Source organism: Hesperophylax consimilis, chromosome 15 (assembly GCF_061612785.1).
Source record: "Hesperophylax consimilis isolate HC1 chromosome 15, BYU_Hcon_1.0, whole genome shotgun sequence".
Classification (NCBI taxonomy): Eukaryota; Metazoa; Arthropoda; class Insecta; order Trichoptera; family Limnephilidae; genus Hesperophylax; species Hesperophylax consimilis.
The window spans coordinates 31,854,431-31,871,406 of NC_142850.1; the positions used below are offsets into that span (position 1 = coordinate 31,854,431).

General features: G+C 34.3%; 1 protein-coding gene across 2 annotated transcripts in view; it reads left to right on the forward strand.

The window, feature by feature from the left end:
• Nucleotides 1–5,275, forward strand: part of LOC149417637 (uncharacterized) — a 40,512-nt gene extending 35,237 nt beyond the window's left edge. The window contains exons 3-4 of one of the 2 annotated variants that reach the window (XM_089640478.1): nucleotides 656–3,369; nucleotides 4,024–5,275. In XM_089640478.1, coding sequence (XP_089496604.1) covers nucleotides 656–3,369; nucleotides 4,024–4,216 — 2,907 coding nt within the window. In that variant the 3' untranslated portion in view covers nucleotides 4,217–5,275. The remainder of the gene's footprint in view (nucleotides 1–655; nucleotides 3,370–4,023) is intronic. The other variant, XM_089640479.1, reaches the window with a different exon arrangement.
• Nucleotides 5,276–16,976: the final 11,701 nt, after the last annotated feature.

Here is a 16,976-nt window from a genome sequence, read left to right on the forward strand (position 1 = left end):
AAGTACCTGGCTATTCAGATCTGGTCACCTAACTCAGCCAAAGCCATTTTAAGTAACGTTTCAATTTTGAACAGCAGCTCTACACCGGGGCAATACTGAGAGTATCTTCCACTTTGAAACGTTCGGAAAATGTACCGTATATACTATTAAATTAGTATATTTTGATATAACTAAAAAAAATCAAATAAAATTTATTTAGGCCGCGATTAGAGCCTGCGACCTCTGGATTGCTAGTCGAGAGTCTAACTAAAATGAAAATAGTAGTTTATATCTTGATCAGTTGTGCTCTACACGGAGAAAAATGAGTAATGCTGATTTATTGAAAATTTCTTAAAATTATTAGTCATCCTGTTAAAAATGGGACTGTTAGCCGTTTCGTGATAAAGTTTTGGTAAATTAGTAATAATATCGGAAATTGTGTTTATCCACCTGCATTGCTCTTAATCATATAACAGGAAAAAAATAAAGTTTTTTAGGATACTTATCAATTCATTTGTAAATGGCCTATAATCCCGTTTTTAACAGGAATACAAATAATTTTTAGAAATATTTTATAAATTAGGCTTAATGTCAATCAGACTATTTACTTTCTATCATAGGCCAAAAATTTAATTCAATAATTTGCAAAAACTAACTGCTACATCTCTCATTTCAGCCCATGTCACCAAGAGAGCCTCCCGCCTGCGTACAGAATGCCATGATGAACAAGGATAAGAAACCTTTTACATATACACCCGGCGGCTTGGACCTCTCGCAAATCAGATCAGAAAAAATGGCACGACGTCTTATGATAAACGCAATGAGCCCAGGGGTACAGGAGAAACCAGCACAGCCATCTTTCACTCCTACTAGTGAAACTCCGCCAGTAAAACCACCGATGAATTATTATGCATTACCAATTCCCGTATTCCCCGCTATTCAGATTCCTACGAACCCTAAAACCCTGCTACGTAGAACGAGCGGTCCATACAACAGAAGCGAATCAATTGACAGAGTCATCGAAACATCTGCAAAAGAAATTAATGACGAAGAGAAAACTCCCACAGCCGAATCAATAAACAAATTGGATAACATCAAACCAAAAGAGACATTTGAATATAAAAATGATGTCGTCGAGAAACCTTGCTCCGAATCAGAACCAGAAATTACGAAACAAGATGTTAAAAAACAAGAAGTAAAGAAAAAGGAAATAAAGAAACCAGACATTAAAAAAACGGAGTCTCCTAAGATACCCAAAGTATTAGATATTCCAAAGATACCAGATATAACTGATACAAAAGGAATTATTGAGCCGATCGATAAAGGAGGACAGTGTTTACTTTCTTGCCTGAATTTGAATAGAGATAGATCTCCTTCCCCATTTAAACTGGAGACGACCTGTGATAAAAAAGAACCAAGTTTCCTTTCATGTCAAAATAATAAGACCAGAGATAGATCACCTTCTCCATTTAGACTAGAGACAAATTCCGAAATAAAAGAAAATGGTTTCCACCCATCTCAAATTACACAACGACCCAGATCTCCTATTAAAAATGAGGTGCCTTTGTTAAATGGAGATAGGATTGAGGAAACGAAAACGAATATTGAGACATTAATCACAGAAAACCCACAAACTAAAGAGAATTTAGAAATAACTCACTCAAAAGAAACAGAAAATGTTACGTTCGATAAACCTGACGAGGATGGTGATATTACACCCAAAATTGGAGTACATACTAAGCTTTTCGAGTCAGTGCTTTCTGAAATGAAGAATAAAGAAAACCTACCAGTTGGTGAAGAAGAAGAAAAAGTGAGTGTTGGAGACATTATTAGCCGCTTTAATAATAAATCCGTCAGCCCTATTCTAAATAAAGAGAAAGTTGAAAAGAAAGAAGGCAGAAATGAAGAAAAAAAGGAGGAAAAAAAGGAAATTATAAAAGAAACTATGTTGGAATCAAGGAAAGAAGTAAAAAAAGAAGATAGTTTCTTGAGGGAAAATCGTGACTTAATTTCTTCTCGCCGTAATACTGAAAATATTAAAAGTCTCAACAATGACCTTGATAGTGTTCCTAGTCTGAGTTTATGCTCAAAACGTTTCTCATTTTTAGGGGATAATTCCACCATAAATGAAAATGAAAATGATGCTTTCAGTATACTTACCGGAACACCTGCAAAAATTTCATTAATTGACCGAAAAGATAATAAAATATCCACGGTCAAACAAATGTCATATGTGGATCGACATGAAAATAAAGAACCTCCAAGTCAGCCACCAAAAATTGAAATTCTTCCACCATGGAAACTGATTGAAAATGACGTTCCTCTTATCTTGTCGGATAGTAAAAAGTCATGTGATTCTAAAGACATCCAAGACAGTACGTGGAAACCAGCAAAACCCATTGATTCTTTACTTCAACCACTACCACAGTCAAATGAGTTTAATGATTTATGTCAAAGTAATTCTTGGAATAAGTCAAAACCAGCAGAAAATTTAATACCTGTGAATGCCAATAGCAAGGAAGACACTGAACCTGCTTGGAAACGAGAACTTCGAGAAATCGCAAACCAAAAACGGGAATCCAAAAATGACAGCGATTTCTACAGAGAAGAAGTGGAACCACCATGGAGGCGAGAATTAAGAGAATTATCAGAGTCGAAATTATCAAGAGACATGTCACAGTCCAGATTATCAAGAGATATGTCTCAGTCGACATTATCAAGAGATGCGTCTCAGTCGAGATTGTCAAGAGATGTATCTCAATCAAGACTGTCAAGAGACGTGTCTGAGTCCGTATCAAGAGAACCATCCGAGTCTAGAATGTCTCAACCAAGAGAACTTTCTCAATCGAGATTATCAAGAGGTTCATCACAATTAGAAACCAGCTTTGAAGAAGACCCACCGTGGAAACCTTCATGCAAACTTAACTATAGCAAATCAGATGCAGACAACAAGACGGCATCAGTCATAAACCCACTCTGGAGCCAGACCATTCGCCCAAAAACATGGCGGGAGAGAAAGGCAGATCTGTCGAGAGACAAAGAAGTTGATGTTCCAGAATGGAAAAAGGTTGGAGACTTGAGAAGAAATTTTGTTAATTCCTTCCTCAATAAAAGCACATCTAGTTCATCGTCTTGCAGTTCTCCTGCCAGAGAAATAAGAAACACTCCTGAAATAACCGTGGAGATTGCTGGAAATCCAACAAGCACTCCAGCCGTTCCTTCGAACAATGGGTACACTTATCCTTGGGAGTCTTCTTCAGAGTCAAGTGCGGCATTCTCTCCTGAACCTTATACATTTGACAGAACCCCTACACCACAGTCCAGAAATAGCCCCTTCAGACAGACACCAAATTACATTTATGCTGACATGCATTCGCCTAGCATCCCCAGGTAAGATGATTATTTAATGTTGTAAAAAAACATACATTCGTGATTTTTATACCACGCCTTTCAGTGTTCATTCCAAGTGTGATATCCAAAAACCAAATAAAAAACAAATGGCTTAAAATTTGGTGCACCTTTTTATCATTTCCTACATACCTACAACAATAGTAGCTATGCTCCTCATGCGGTAATTTTTACCTTGCTATATTGAAGAGCTTTATTTTTTTTATTTTTTTCTTGATTCTCCAGCTATAAATTTCAGTGTTCATTGTGACATTGATATAAATGGAACAAAGATTTTTTAAACATTTTGTTTGTTTATTGAACTGGAAAATTTGTAACTACGCACCGAAATGATTAACGAACTACTTCTTACATAATTGAAGATGTTCCAGTTTTTGTTTGTCTACCTGATTTTCCAGCGAGAAGTTGCGATCCAGAATATTTAAATTATAAATCTTTCGTGGGAATTCTCAACTTAAGTATTTGTTCTCGAAGGTTATTTTGTCTCGAATATTCTTGAAATATATCAAATCCGAGAGCGAAAATTTGAGCAAAATTTTTTAATGCTAGCATGTGTTTTTTGTGAATGCTTTTCCCTGTTTTCTAGGATTAGTGCAAAATTATGTTGTAAATCGTTGATGCTTTCACGTTTTACAGAGAATATGGCACACTCAGTTATGAACCAAACCGGAGGCAGCAAATCAGGTCCTGTCCCATCCAGTCCAGGTCCTTCAAGTATCTTCAGCTTCTCACTGGGACCACCGACACGTATGAAGATGACGAGCCATTCATCCCCCAGTCTCCTCTTCACTCTCATCTGAGACCAGAAACTTATAAGCCCAATGAATAATTATGAAGCTACGGTTGAATTAAAGTTGTGTATATTTTAGGATAGTACAATATTAACTACTCTAGTTTGTAAATATTTGCCTTATATTAGATTATCTTGGTAACTTACCACCAGAAGAAGAAGAAAAAAAAAGAAGGCCTCACATCAAGAAATAATAATAAGAAGTTACTGATTGTGAAAATATGAAAATTACAAAAATATTTTTTGATAAAATTCTACCTTGATAAATATCATTCAGGGATTCAAAATATTCTTCGTGGTCAATTTGGAATTATTTATCAAATAAAATAACAAAATGTATACGTAAAGAAAAATTATTTAAGACAATATGTAGAAAAGAGATTTTTCATGAAAGAAGAAAGGTAAGAAAGTAATCAAGAATTGATTGTTTCGTTTCAAGATAAATTATTTTATGAAACCAATGGGTAATACAATATAAAAATTGAAATTTAATATTCATAATGAATGATACTCGCGTTAAAATGCTTTTTTCTGTTGCCGTAAATATGCTCATTGTGAAAATGTATAGTTTTTATATAAGTTATTGTATATTTTTACATAAAAATATAGAAACTGAGAGATATGTTTTAATTAACGGTAGTCGAAGCAAAATTTTGAACCTTCTACACGTGTGAAAAATCGGGAACTTCTAATCCATTAAGTTAAAACCGGGTACTAATAAAAGCTGCATAGGTTTTGCAACCAGAGTTTATCAGAACAAAGTATTCACACAGATACCTTGCTTGCGTAGAGCAATGTTGTTTTCGCAAGTGTTTCACCTTAAATTGGCAGCATCCGCAGTTGTACGAATTTGTAATGTAGCATTTATCTTATTAAACAACATATTTTTATTATATTGTGTAATTAGATACTACTTGATACCAAGGCCCATTAATCTAACAATCGACTTCAAATGGCAGCCAAGATTTAGAGATTTCTATTGAATAATTTAACTTGAACATCTAAAGCAAAATAATAATCGATCAAAGGTTGAAATGAAATTTTGCCTGGAATTCGAATAAATTTCATCAGAAACATTCTTGAAAGGGTTCTCTGAAATGAATGGCGTTTTATTGTCAATATTATTTTGTTTGATTTTTCGGGTTTTGAGCCGAAATTGCTTTTCCTTATGCCCTATGAGCCAACTTTTTCTTTCAATGTCCATTAACAGTCTAAACGTTCGCTCAAGAACGAGGATGAAGTGCGACATGACTCAATACCCAAAAGTCAAACAACATAATCCATTTTATTTGCTTGTGATTATATCCATGTGACCGACAGTACATTTCTCAATATTGTTGCGAGATCAGAAATTTAAACTCCTTTTCATGTGAACACGGCACAGGTGTTCGAACGGCTCGGACTCAGTGGGACTAGAATTCACAGGCGAGCAAGACATCACAGCTTTTCTGTAAGCATGTCTGCCGGACGGATTCATCAACACGTGCAGAAATGCTCCTGTGACTTCATGCTTGGCCGGACATGTCTGTGCTTCCCCAATTGGGGTATATTGTGAGGATAAAGTCGGTGAAGGAATTTTGTTGCGGTAACGAGTTGGATAAGAATAATGTGAGGATGAAGTCTGTGAAGGAATTTTACTGTGGGATCGAGTTGGATAAGAATATTGTGAGGATGAAGTCGGTAAAGGAATTTTACTGTGGGATAGAGTTGGATAAGAATATTGTGAGGATGAAGACGGTGAAGGAATTTTAATGTGGGATCGAGTTGGATAAGAATATTGTGAGGATGAAGTCGGTGAAGGAATTTTACTGTGGGAACGAGTTGGATAAAAATATTGTGAGGATGAAGTCGGTGAAGGAATTTTACTGTTGGAACGAGTTGGATAATAATAATGTGAGGATGAAGTCGGTGAAGGAATTTTAATGTTGGAACGAGTTGGATAAGAATAATGTGAGAATGAAGGGAGTGGGGGAGATTTATTTAGAATTAACGGCACAAATGGAATTTGCACACATGATTTTTATTGGCAGTCATAGTAGCACACAGAAAAAAATAAAGAAAAAACATAAGATTATGTAAGTAAACATGGCAAAAGGCAGGCTAAAATATACACTGCTAAAGTTATTAATTAGTACAGATTTACTCTTCAATAGAGGCATATTAAAATCATCAGCTAACATAGCACAAGAGTTATCAGTAGTTTGTAATTTTTTTAGGCTACAGAATTGGAGCATGAAACCGTAGTAAAATTGTCACAATAATACATACCAAGGAACCCTGATCTAGTGGTAGGAAAATGAAATAATAGATGTGGAAGTTTGCTAAGTACCTAACTATTTAGAACACATGACGAAATACGGCGTAAGTATATTGAAGCAATTTGAATTCTGGATGGTGGTCTTTCACAAAGAAGATACTACTACTCAAAGTGGTAATAAAATTTTTGCCCACCTGTATTCCATTAAATTTAACCGTAACAACTACAAGCTTGTTTTTTTTAAATAACTGAAAGAAGTTTTGACGTAACAACTTTATGTAGAGTGTTCTTCAACATTATCTCGAAACTTGAACAGCAAAAGTTTGCGCAACGTTCGCAACATCTGGCCGCCGGTAAACGGTAAAGAAATGCATAGTTCGTTCATCGCTCCTTGACGCGATAATAATGTTACTACTTACTAAGGAAGGAAGATACGAATTTTCACACTAAGGCTTCGAGAGCGAAATGAAAATTAGTACCTATAATTATAATAATAATTAAGAAAATTATAAATTTGAAAAGTTTTTTTTTTTATATTTTGTATATTTTTTCTTTGTTATTTTCTTCTTATTTTTAGTCTTTCAAGGACTAGCTCTGTGTTGTTTTTGATTTGTGCTTTTCAGAAAATACATTTAAAAATTTTGATTATCAACCATTGATGTATTATATTTAGATGAGACATGAAGCCAAAAATTGGTTGCTCTTTTTTACCTCCAACTGACCTCCAACTCTTCCAACGCTCTAACTATACGCTCGAACAAGTTTTGACGACGAAGACGCAGTAGCGCCTCTAATTGCAGCTCTATGTTGTCAACGAGGAGATATTATTTACAAGCCTTATTAATAACTTTAAATAGGTTGAAGGAATCACAAAGTATAACAATATAACATTTGGATGGTGAGCTCTCTCATCGAAGAAGATGTATTAAAGACTTTTATGACATGTAGGAATGCCCTCTTTGCGAATACCGTACTGTGAGTAGCGAACGGGAATGAGATGGGGAAGAGTTAGCAAGGAAGTATATTCATCTCTGGTAAATAAATACGGCTGAAGTAATTAATTTCATTATATTGTTTTTAACAGATGTGCATTTTTACATTTACGTGAGAACAAACCAGTTATAGAAAGCCAGTTAATAGATTAACAAATAGGATAAAAATGCAAAAAAATACTCAGACAAAGGCTACACACACAATTGTTTTTATTAAAAAAGAATACACTTAAGTGAAAAATATTATAGAGAGAAAAGAGATAAAGGAGACACAAATAGAGATAAGAGTAACTTTTAATAATTAGCTCATCAATTGTTGCATATTTTTTGGTAAAAGCAGGAATTTTTTTTCTAATGCAAATAAAATAATATTTGTAATATCTTAATTATACAGGGTTTTCCAATAAGAGGTGTTATTTTGAATAGCCCGCTATTTCGGTAGATGTTACTTTTGAAGCTGTCATTTTTGACAAGTGACAAGTAGAAACTACGTTATTAATAAAAATGGAACGATACACGCTTCAACAACGCATTGAAATTATTAAAATTCACTTGTGTGAATCAAATGCAAATCATCTTGGGTGATGAGGCCCATTTCCAGCTCGGTGGCTTCGTCAACAAGCAAAATGGTCGCATCTGGGGCTTGGAAAACCCAAGAATTATTGTTGAAAAGCCTCTCTTTCCTCAACGCGTGACTGTTTGGTGCGGTTTATGGTCCGGCGGAGTCATTGGACCATACTTTTTTGAACATGAGGCTGGAGCAACAGTTACGGTGAATGGATCGCATCGAGAGATGATTAATGATTTTTTTAATGGTCTAAATTGGATGGTTTTGATCTGGACAACGTTTACTTTCAATAAAACGGCGCTACGTGCCACACAAGCAATGAAACTATTGATCTTTTACGATTGAATATCAAAATAACACCTCTTATTGGAAAACCCTGTATTATTATATTAATCTTATTGTCAACACATTTGAGTCAGAGGGCTAAAATAGGCGAGATTATTTTTTAAAACTCTTCAGGTGAAACATACTACACCGTCTTAACAATTCGAGGAGTTGGGAAGATTTATTTCAATATTTAAGACTTTATGTAGTACCAAGATGACCGTTAATTATTTTATGTAAATTGCCTCTAATTCTAAGTGAATCTAATCTTAAAGTATTCAAGGCGTACGTCTTACTGTCTAGGAAGGTCATGTAGACCACATTATGAAGATAATAGTCATTATAAGTAACATGTCGATACTGAATGGTGTTTTCACCAGGGCGATAATTGGAGTATCTTCCACTCTGAATGTGTCTGGTTGATACCATTCCCAAAATTAAGGATGCTACTGTCACTAAAATTCCTCAAATCAGGTCGCGTTGTGCAGCTGAAAGTTTATTTAAAGAACACATCATAACAAGGACAATTGATGCAGAAATATTAAGAAAAAATATTCACGAAAATATAGGAACTAATCTAAATAGACGTAATGAATTTCCGAAAAATCAGATTCTTTTTACGTTACAATTGTACCACCCCAGCCAGGAGCATTCCATCCCGGTGCGACCGGTAGACCAGAGGGCACTGTCTTGTTAGGACTTGAAACACGTGCCCTATGAATCGGAAGGAGGTTGGAGTTTAATCGACCGCTATACATACCTAACCTAACCTAACCCAACCTAAAAAGCCAATTTTTGAATTTAGGATGGGCAGGAATAAAATAATTATTTATTTTATTTATTACATTTATTTATTACATTTATTATATAAGTACATTTTTGTTTGTTTGTTACAATATAAGATAAAATATTTCAGGACCCCTCTTCCATAGAAGCATTAGCTTGTGGCTGGAAGAGGAGTGTACATTGTTTTATTGCAATAAGTAAGTAATTAAAAATTAAATGATTTTAAACTTATTTAAATGAAGTGAGTTATTTTTCATGAAGTGAGTTATTCTAAAGATTAATTCAATTGGAAACATTTTTATTTTTTGTGAGTTTGTCTTTAAAATATTTTTTTACAGTGTTTATTATTTTGATGTTATCATTAATGTTTCTAATTTCTTCAGGTAGTCGATTGAAAAAAATTCTTGCCCGGTAAGTGTAATAATTTTGTGCAAAGGAAGTGTTTAATTTTGGGCATGGAAAAATATATTTAAGTCTAGTACGGTTTTCAGTTAGAAATTGATACTTGTCTTTTTCTTTTATGATTTGAATTAGTGCATTTTTAATATAAAGATCTTTAAATGAAGGCACTTGAAATTCTTCGAATAATCGATCCGTTGGGTAATCGGAAGGTTTTCGTAATATTATTTTAATTATTAACCTTTGTACCACTTCTATTGGAGTAAGGTTAGTTTTGTATGTGGATCCCCAACTAATGATACCATATTGTAGCGTTGATTGGACCAAGGCATAATATATTAAATATAGGTTTTTTAAAGACAAAAAATTTCTGATTCTTAAAAATACATATATCAGTTTTCTGATTTTTTATACAATTTGACATATTTGTTCCTTCCAATTCAAATTTTTATCGATAATTACTCCTAGATATTTGATTGTGTTTGTGTTTTTTAGTATTGTGCAGTTTTGGAGACAGTAATTTTTATTATGTATTTTGGAATTGTCATGAATGATAATGTTAAAATTTTTAGGGATGTCTTTTGTGTGTATTGCAAATGGAATTACATATGTTTTATCGCTATTTAGTGATAGCAAATTAATGTCGAAGAAATTCTTAAGAGTATTTATGTCTTCAGTGGCTTTAAGTATTACGTTTTAATTGATTGAGCGGTATTTTTTCTTCTTGATGTCTTCCTTCTTCTTACATTTTCTTGCCTCTTACTGGTTCATCTTGTCTCTTCTTGTCTCTTCTTGGCTCTTATTGTATCTTATTGTTTTATTTAATTTTTCCATAGAAAAAAAGCTCGTCTTGGGTCTTCTTGTATAATTTTGCAATTCTCGTCCCTTCTTGGCTCGTTTTGTCTTTTCTTGCATATTTTTACGTCTTAACGCCCCTTCTTGTCTCTTCTAGTCTCTTTTTGGCTCTTCTGGCCTCTTCTTGGCTCTTCTTGCCTCTTCTTGAATCTTCTCGCTCCTCTTTGAAAATAATTTTCTGTGAAAATATTATATTATTGGTAGGTGTTTTACCACTTGTCTAAATTTGTCGGTCAATCAGATCCAATTTTGACAATGATACTTTAACTCAAAGCAAATTCGAGTTCAAAAGTTAATTGAAAAAGAACTACACATGACAGACACACATCAACAATTAGTATTATTTATAATTATGAATTAGGTGGTTTCAGTTGACTCGTAGCGTTCGGATAAAACTTGTCGTATGCAGGGAAAATTAACTAATATTTGACTTAAGTAAATTTGAAACTTATGTGAAAACCTTCTCAGGATCTTGGTATAAATGATTTAATTGCGTTATAACTTCTGAGTATTCTATTTTCTCTTGAATAAAGTTTGAACAACAGAAGATAATTATCGCCATTTTACATTTACTATGCACTGATAGAAATGGATTTCCGACGTATTGTCTATCTACACGTCAATTTGGTAAGATGGAAACACTTTACTTGAATATTGTATATTAAGTTTACATGTTTCGAATACACATTGGATCTCACATATACATATTTAGGCGCCAAAGAAAAGAATAGTTCCGGCGAATAATCGAGAAGTTAAATGTTTAGCAAGAATGTAGCGGGCCTAAACGTCTTTATAATAAATAATATTGATTATTTAACACTCAACTGTTCCTACGTAATGTGCACAACTGTCGGAATTTATTTTTTGTAGAAATTGTAGTGAATTTTTTTCTTTTTTAAATGTGAATACCGCCCGAGATTTCATTTTCACATTTTTTAATTAAATCATGTGTTCCAAATTTAACCCTCCGATGGGCAATGTGGCCTGGCCAGGCCATGATGAATTTCAAAATTGATTTAAATTTTTTTCCGTTTTTTTTTTGGCGGGCGGAATTGTCAAATCTATTATCGATAAATCTTTCGTTTTTCTTACTTATCTTTTTGTTATTATTTACAATATTTTATTTACAATAAGAATTCCCTCACCAAGCACAAGAGTCTTGTTTCTTTATGGGGAAGAAAGGTTTTTCTGTTTTACATTATAATACTGTATGACATGTAAACATTGTGTATTTGTTGTAAAAAATACAAATATTAAATAATAAAAAAATAAATAAAAAATCATCGAGCTGCGTGGAACGGTGCTATTGCCGATGTGTTTGCGTTTAGTTGGTAGATTAAGTTCAAGAAGTGTACTACATTGCCTGTACAATTGTGTCTTAACACATTTTGTAAAGAAATAATGACGAAGAAAAAAGTTTTTTTTACGTGAAATAGGTTGTTGTCTTTGAAACTGAATGTTCATACCAAATAGATTGCACGCAAACCACGCAGTTTTTCCTAGTCTCACGTTGTTTTGACTTCATGCTCCGGCAAGTTGATATAACAACACTGAGATAAACTATGATACAAAACATTACGAAGGCACAATTGTGTCTATGGGCAACAAGTGTTGCAAAATTTTGCCGCTGGACGAGTGTTAATTACAACGCAATAATGGTTTAAATTTCTATCCATTTTCTTTTAAATAATTTAAGTCAATATAAGCGATTCACAAACGAAAGTTGAAACAGAAAAAAATAGAAAAATAAAGGTCACATCTAAGAATTATGCCCAGAATGCTTCTGCCCCTTGCTGGGGCGCTGCTCTTTCACTGAGCTAATCCGTCCCTATTTCCTTCAGTCTTATATAACGCTATCATAACTTCATTATCTTCTTCTATTATCTTCATTTTATAATGCATATTTTTATTGGCTGCTATCGATCTATCGATCGCAAGATTCTTCCCGAAGTAAATGGAATCTAGATAGTGTCTTTGATAAATATATCCCTTTTTCTATTGAGGTTTTTGCAAGTCTAGGATAAATATTTTAATATTTGGAATAACTTAACGAGTAAAACTTCGAATTGTCATATGTAATCATTGAAGACATTATAAAAATAAGTTTTTAATTTAAATTTTGAATTTTTACTCATTAAGTTATTCCAAAAATGAAAATCAATGGTTTTTTTGCTCGCAACACTAGACACCGTTGGTATAGCGTTGTTGCTTGCCCTATATGGCCAACGAATATTTGCTCAGCCTTAACCTTCTATAGTTAATAAGATGCCAATGGATATAAAAAGCAAATCAACACTGAACCCAATAAATTTTTTTTTTTAAGTGACAAAGTTTTTGTTTTTTTTTTATATTAACTCCACACAGAAGGCCCTGAAGAAAATTATTTCCCTATGTCATCTTTGGCCTATGTCATCTTTGGGGATGCTGTGTGGAGGGTCTTTTTGTGGAGAGGAAGGAGTGAACATGGGTCTTGAAGAGTCCCATGTTGTAGGAGGGAGGAAACACAGAGGCCGGCAGTTCGTTCCACAGCCGACCTGTTGAACTTAAGAACGAATCGTAGAAGCGACCCGTTCTCATGTGACAAATGTCAACCGTGTACAAATGTTGGGCGCGCGATTGGCGTGTATCCCGACTACGCACCGGTGCCGAAGGGATCAATGACGCTAGTTCCTCAGAGCATCTTCCATTGTAATACCGATAGAACAAGGACAGCATACCTACCTGACGCCTGTGCTCTAAAGATTGCAGTCCGTTTGTTAAGATTGGGGAATCTATCAAACGGACCGCCCGTTTTTGCACAGAGTCAAGGGTTTTTTCAGGTATTTAGGGGCTCCGGACCAGAGATGGCTGCCAAATTCGACAGTAGGGCGCACTTGCGATTTGTACAGGGTGAGCAGTTGTGTACTATTAAAGTATCTGCGGCAAAGATATTAGAAGAACGAGATATGCTATGTTGGCCGCCGGACCGTAGCCGGAGTACTATCTAATTAGGGTACTTTGAACGGTATCGGGACGTGTACGCACAGAAATCTGTGCTATGTATTAGTGCGGATACCTTAGCGCAAGCGATGGTGTGCAGTAGTATTGGTGAACAAAACAATTCCACTCAGTACGAACTACGCATAGCACATCTCGTTCTTCTAATATCTTTGATCTGCGGGCCCTGTACAGTACGCCCAACTTCTGAGAGGCCAGCTTTACTCTGGCTTCGATGGAGCCCCCATACCTGAGCTGGTCACTTATAGTTACACCAAGCATATCAATGGAATGCCTGTTCGGAAGATTGTTTCCGTTGAAGGAGTCTAGATTATCATTTAGATCCCTTTTAGACGTAATCAGACAGGATTGGGTCTTTGAAACATTACCTACATTGATACAGTTTATAAATACATTAGTAATCCATTGATTGTATTCATGTAATTGTGTAAATATGCCTGTGAGTGTTTTTAAGTATGTTGTTTGCCTATGAGTGTATGTATGCCTATGATGTATGTGGACTGGGTTATATCTTTCTACGTATATATTTTATGCCTTTGTTTTGTAGTTTCTTGAAATGTTATTCTTATTTATCTATTTTCTATATTGTGGCTACTACTTTTATATGTGTTTTATTTATACAATTAATACTGTGAAATTGGCTTGCTGACAAACTGCTCTGGTAATTTAGCGGGTGCTTTTAACGAAGAATAAAAAAATCCAAGTTGTAAGAACAATTATCAATTTATAAAAATGTTTAATTAAATAAAGTAAGACGTTATAAAAGTTGTATAAATTGAAACACATAATAAACATATTTTCACAAAGCAGTATCATCATCCAATAAAAGGTTTATTAGAGAACTCCGTTGTCGGTACAGTTTCTGAACAATCCACCGTTTCCGCTCTTTTGTAGTGCAATCTAATTTCACTCAACTTAATCTGTTAGAAATTCACTCTCCTTTAAGAAATAATAAGCTTTGTCTTATTTCACTTAAAACATTTTCCGACAAAGTAAAGTAAAGGCGAGATCATGGAAAGTTTGTTCCCACCAATGCTTAAAATTGTTAAATTTATTTTTTAATAGCACGAAAAATGTGTTTAATGTGATGAATTAGCTTCAAAACAAAGGGAATTTTTTCTCAATCTGAAACAAACTAAAGACAAGTTTAATAGTAGTAAAATATGACCAGTGTTGCCAAGTTAGCATATTATATGCTAAATTTGGCATAATTACTCCATGTTTAGCATAACTATTATGCTTTTAGCATATAGCATATTTATTTGGCTTTTTTTTACAGAAACATGAAAATAACAAAAACCAATTTTTTAACTAACAAAAATGATATCGATGGAAAAACTGGTGTCTCAGTGGAGAAACATAGTTCACATTAAATGGGAATCCTTGACTTCCACTGTAGAGTTTTGGAATGAAGTCATGCAATATAAAGATGCAGCTAATAATAACCCCTTCGGTGATTTATGTCAGTTTGCAATGTCTATTTTAACATTGCCGCATTCAAATGAGGACATTGAACGTGTATTTAGCCAAATGAGTCTGGTCAAAACAAAACTCCGAATTCGTTTGGCGGTGAGAACCCTGAATGCCATTTTGTACGTGAGATTTGGCCTAAAGAGAGCAGGAAAGTACTGTTATTCTTACACTGTTCCTGACAAAGTACTACGCTGCATTGGGACCAAAGAAAGTTGCGACTCCGTCTCTCAGCCTTCCACTTCAGCTGCTGTTAATGAAGAAGATATTGTTATTTTATTTCACTTATTTTATTTCTAAGTTGAATTTATGTTAGCTTTTTTTGGCATTTTTTAAAGTAATTTAGCATTTTTCTGGCATATTTTTCCCATCACTCTATTTCTCAATAAATACTAAGTTAAATTTATGTTGGCTTTTTGTTTGGCATTTTTTAGAGGAATTTAGCATATTTTTCCCATCACTCTAGCATATTTTGAAGTAGTTGAGTTGGCAACACTGAATATGACCTATATAATACTAGTATTCATTGGATAATACCTAGTTTGAACACTCGGTTTAGCACAAGTTTATCGCATACTTTGAAAAAGAAACGTGGTGTCTTGTGGTACTGCTAGCAGTTTAAAGAATATTTCAAAGCTCTGAGTATCGGATCGACAGGCGTAACTACTTACGATTTAATACCCGTTTCCCGAGCACGGTCGCGCTTCTGGTAGCCAGACCTATTTTGATAACGCAACAAATAAGAAATCGATACATCTGGTAACACTGGAGGTATTGCCTAGGAATTGTCATTCCGAAAAGTTACGAAAAAATATTAATAAATTGACAATATTAACTGATAAAAATAACTTATAATAGAATTACTAGCATAAATATGCATTAACAGTCCGCATATACTTTTGTGCACTAAAAGAGAGTTAATTCGTTAATGAGGTTCATTTATCCAATCTTGAACCAATGTAGTGTCATTGGCCTGTAATGGCGCTTATACTGCTTCTTTCAATTCTAAGAGTTTCGTTAGTTAACCTCCATTCAGTAATTATCCAATAATTTTGCATTTATTAACAATAATGCAAAATTTGAATTACTGCAAGACTATTAAAAAAATGTGTAGATTAACATTTGACAGAAGTTTATCTGATACTTATTGTCGCGCTAAAATTTGTCTATCGGCCGACGGAACACTGACCATATGTGACGAATTTAATCAATATTGTATTGACATAGGGCTTTATCCATTAATCGTGCTAGGCTTCCTAGTTTCAAGGGATCATAGTGGAAATAATGTTGCAACAATAATGATAATAATAACAAAAATTACAGTGGTAACCAACCTGTTTAAATTTTTAGGCGACGGATAAACAACCATTAATGTATACTGAATGGTTGTTTGTCGGTTGTGTAAAATTTGAAACCCCTTTTATTAGTAAAGGGGTTATTTAAATAACAAAAGTGAATACAAAGTCCCAACTGTATGGAGCCAGTGAGACTATGGCATCCCCAATTGGGGTATGTTATGATGCCGAAGGTAGTGGGAGGAGGAGGAGACGGGGAAGAGGAAGGTGAGGGATCGATCGATCGGAGCGATCTGGTCACCGAACACGGGTGAAGCCATTTCAAGCAACGTTTCAATCCAACGGGAATGGTAGTCTTACACCAGTGCGATACTGACAGTATCTTCCACTGTGGAACGTGCCGCAAGTATACTATATAGTATTGTGAATTTAAGAAATGTGATGAATTTGAGAATTGTGTGTATTTTCATCAAGAAAAATTTACACGCGCACGCTGGGATTTGAACCCGCGACCTTCGGAATGCTAGTCGAGAGGCTTACCCCTCGACCACGGAGTTACGAGAAGATTATTATATAACCGTATTTATTTAGTTTTATTTGTATTTATTGTAATTAAATATAATGTATTGTTCAAAACAAAGTGTTGTCGTTATCAATTCAATTCCACTTAATAAATTTGTTATTACATTATTTGTAATATAAAGTACCTAAATCAAAATCAATGATGTTATTAGTTTTTGCGAAACAATTGTTCTCAATTACTATTTAATTTCTTATAACAATTCGTGGATTTACCAAGCACTTACTTATAAATTGTATAATCAGGTAATAAATAATAGCTATTGACTTAAAATTG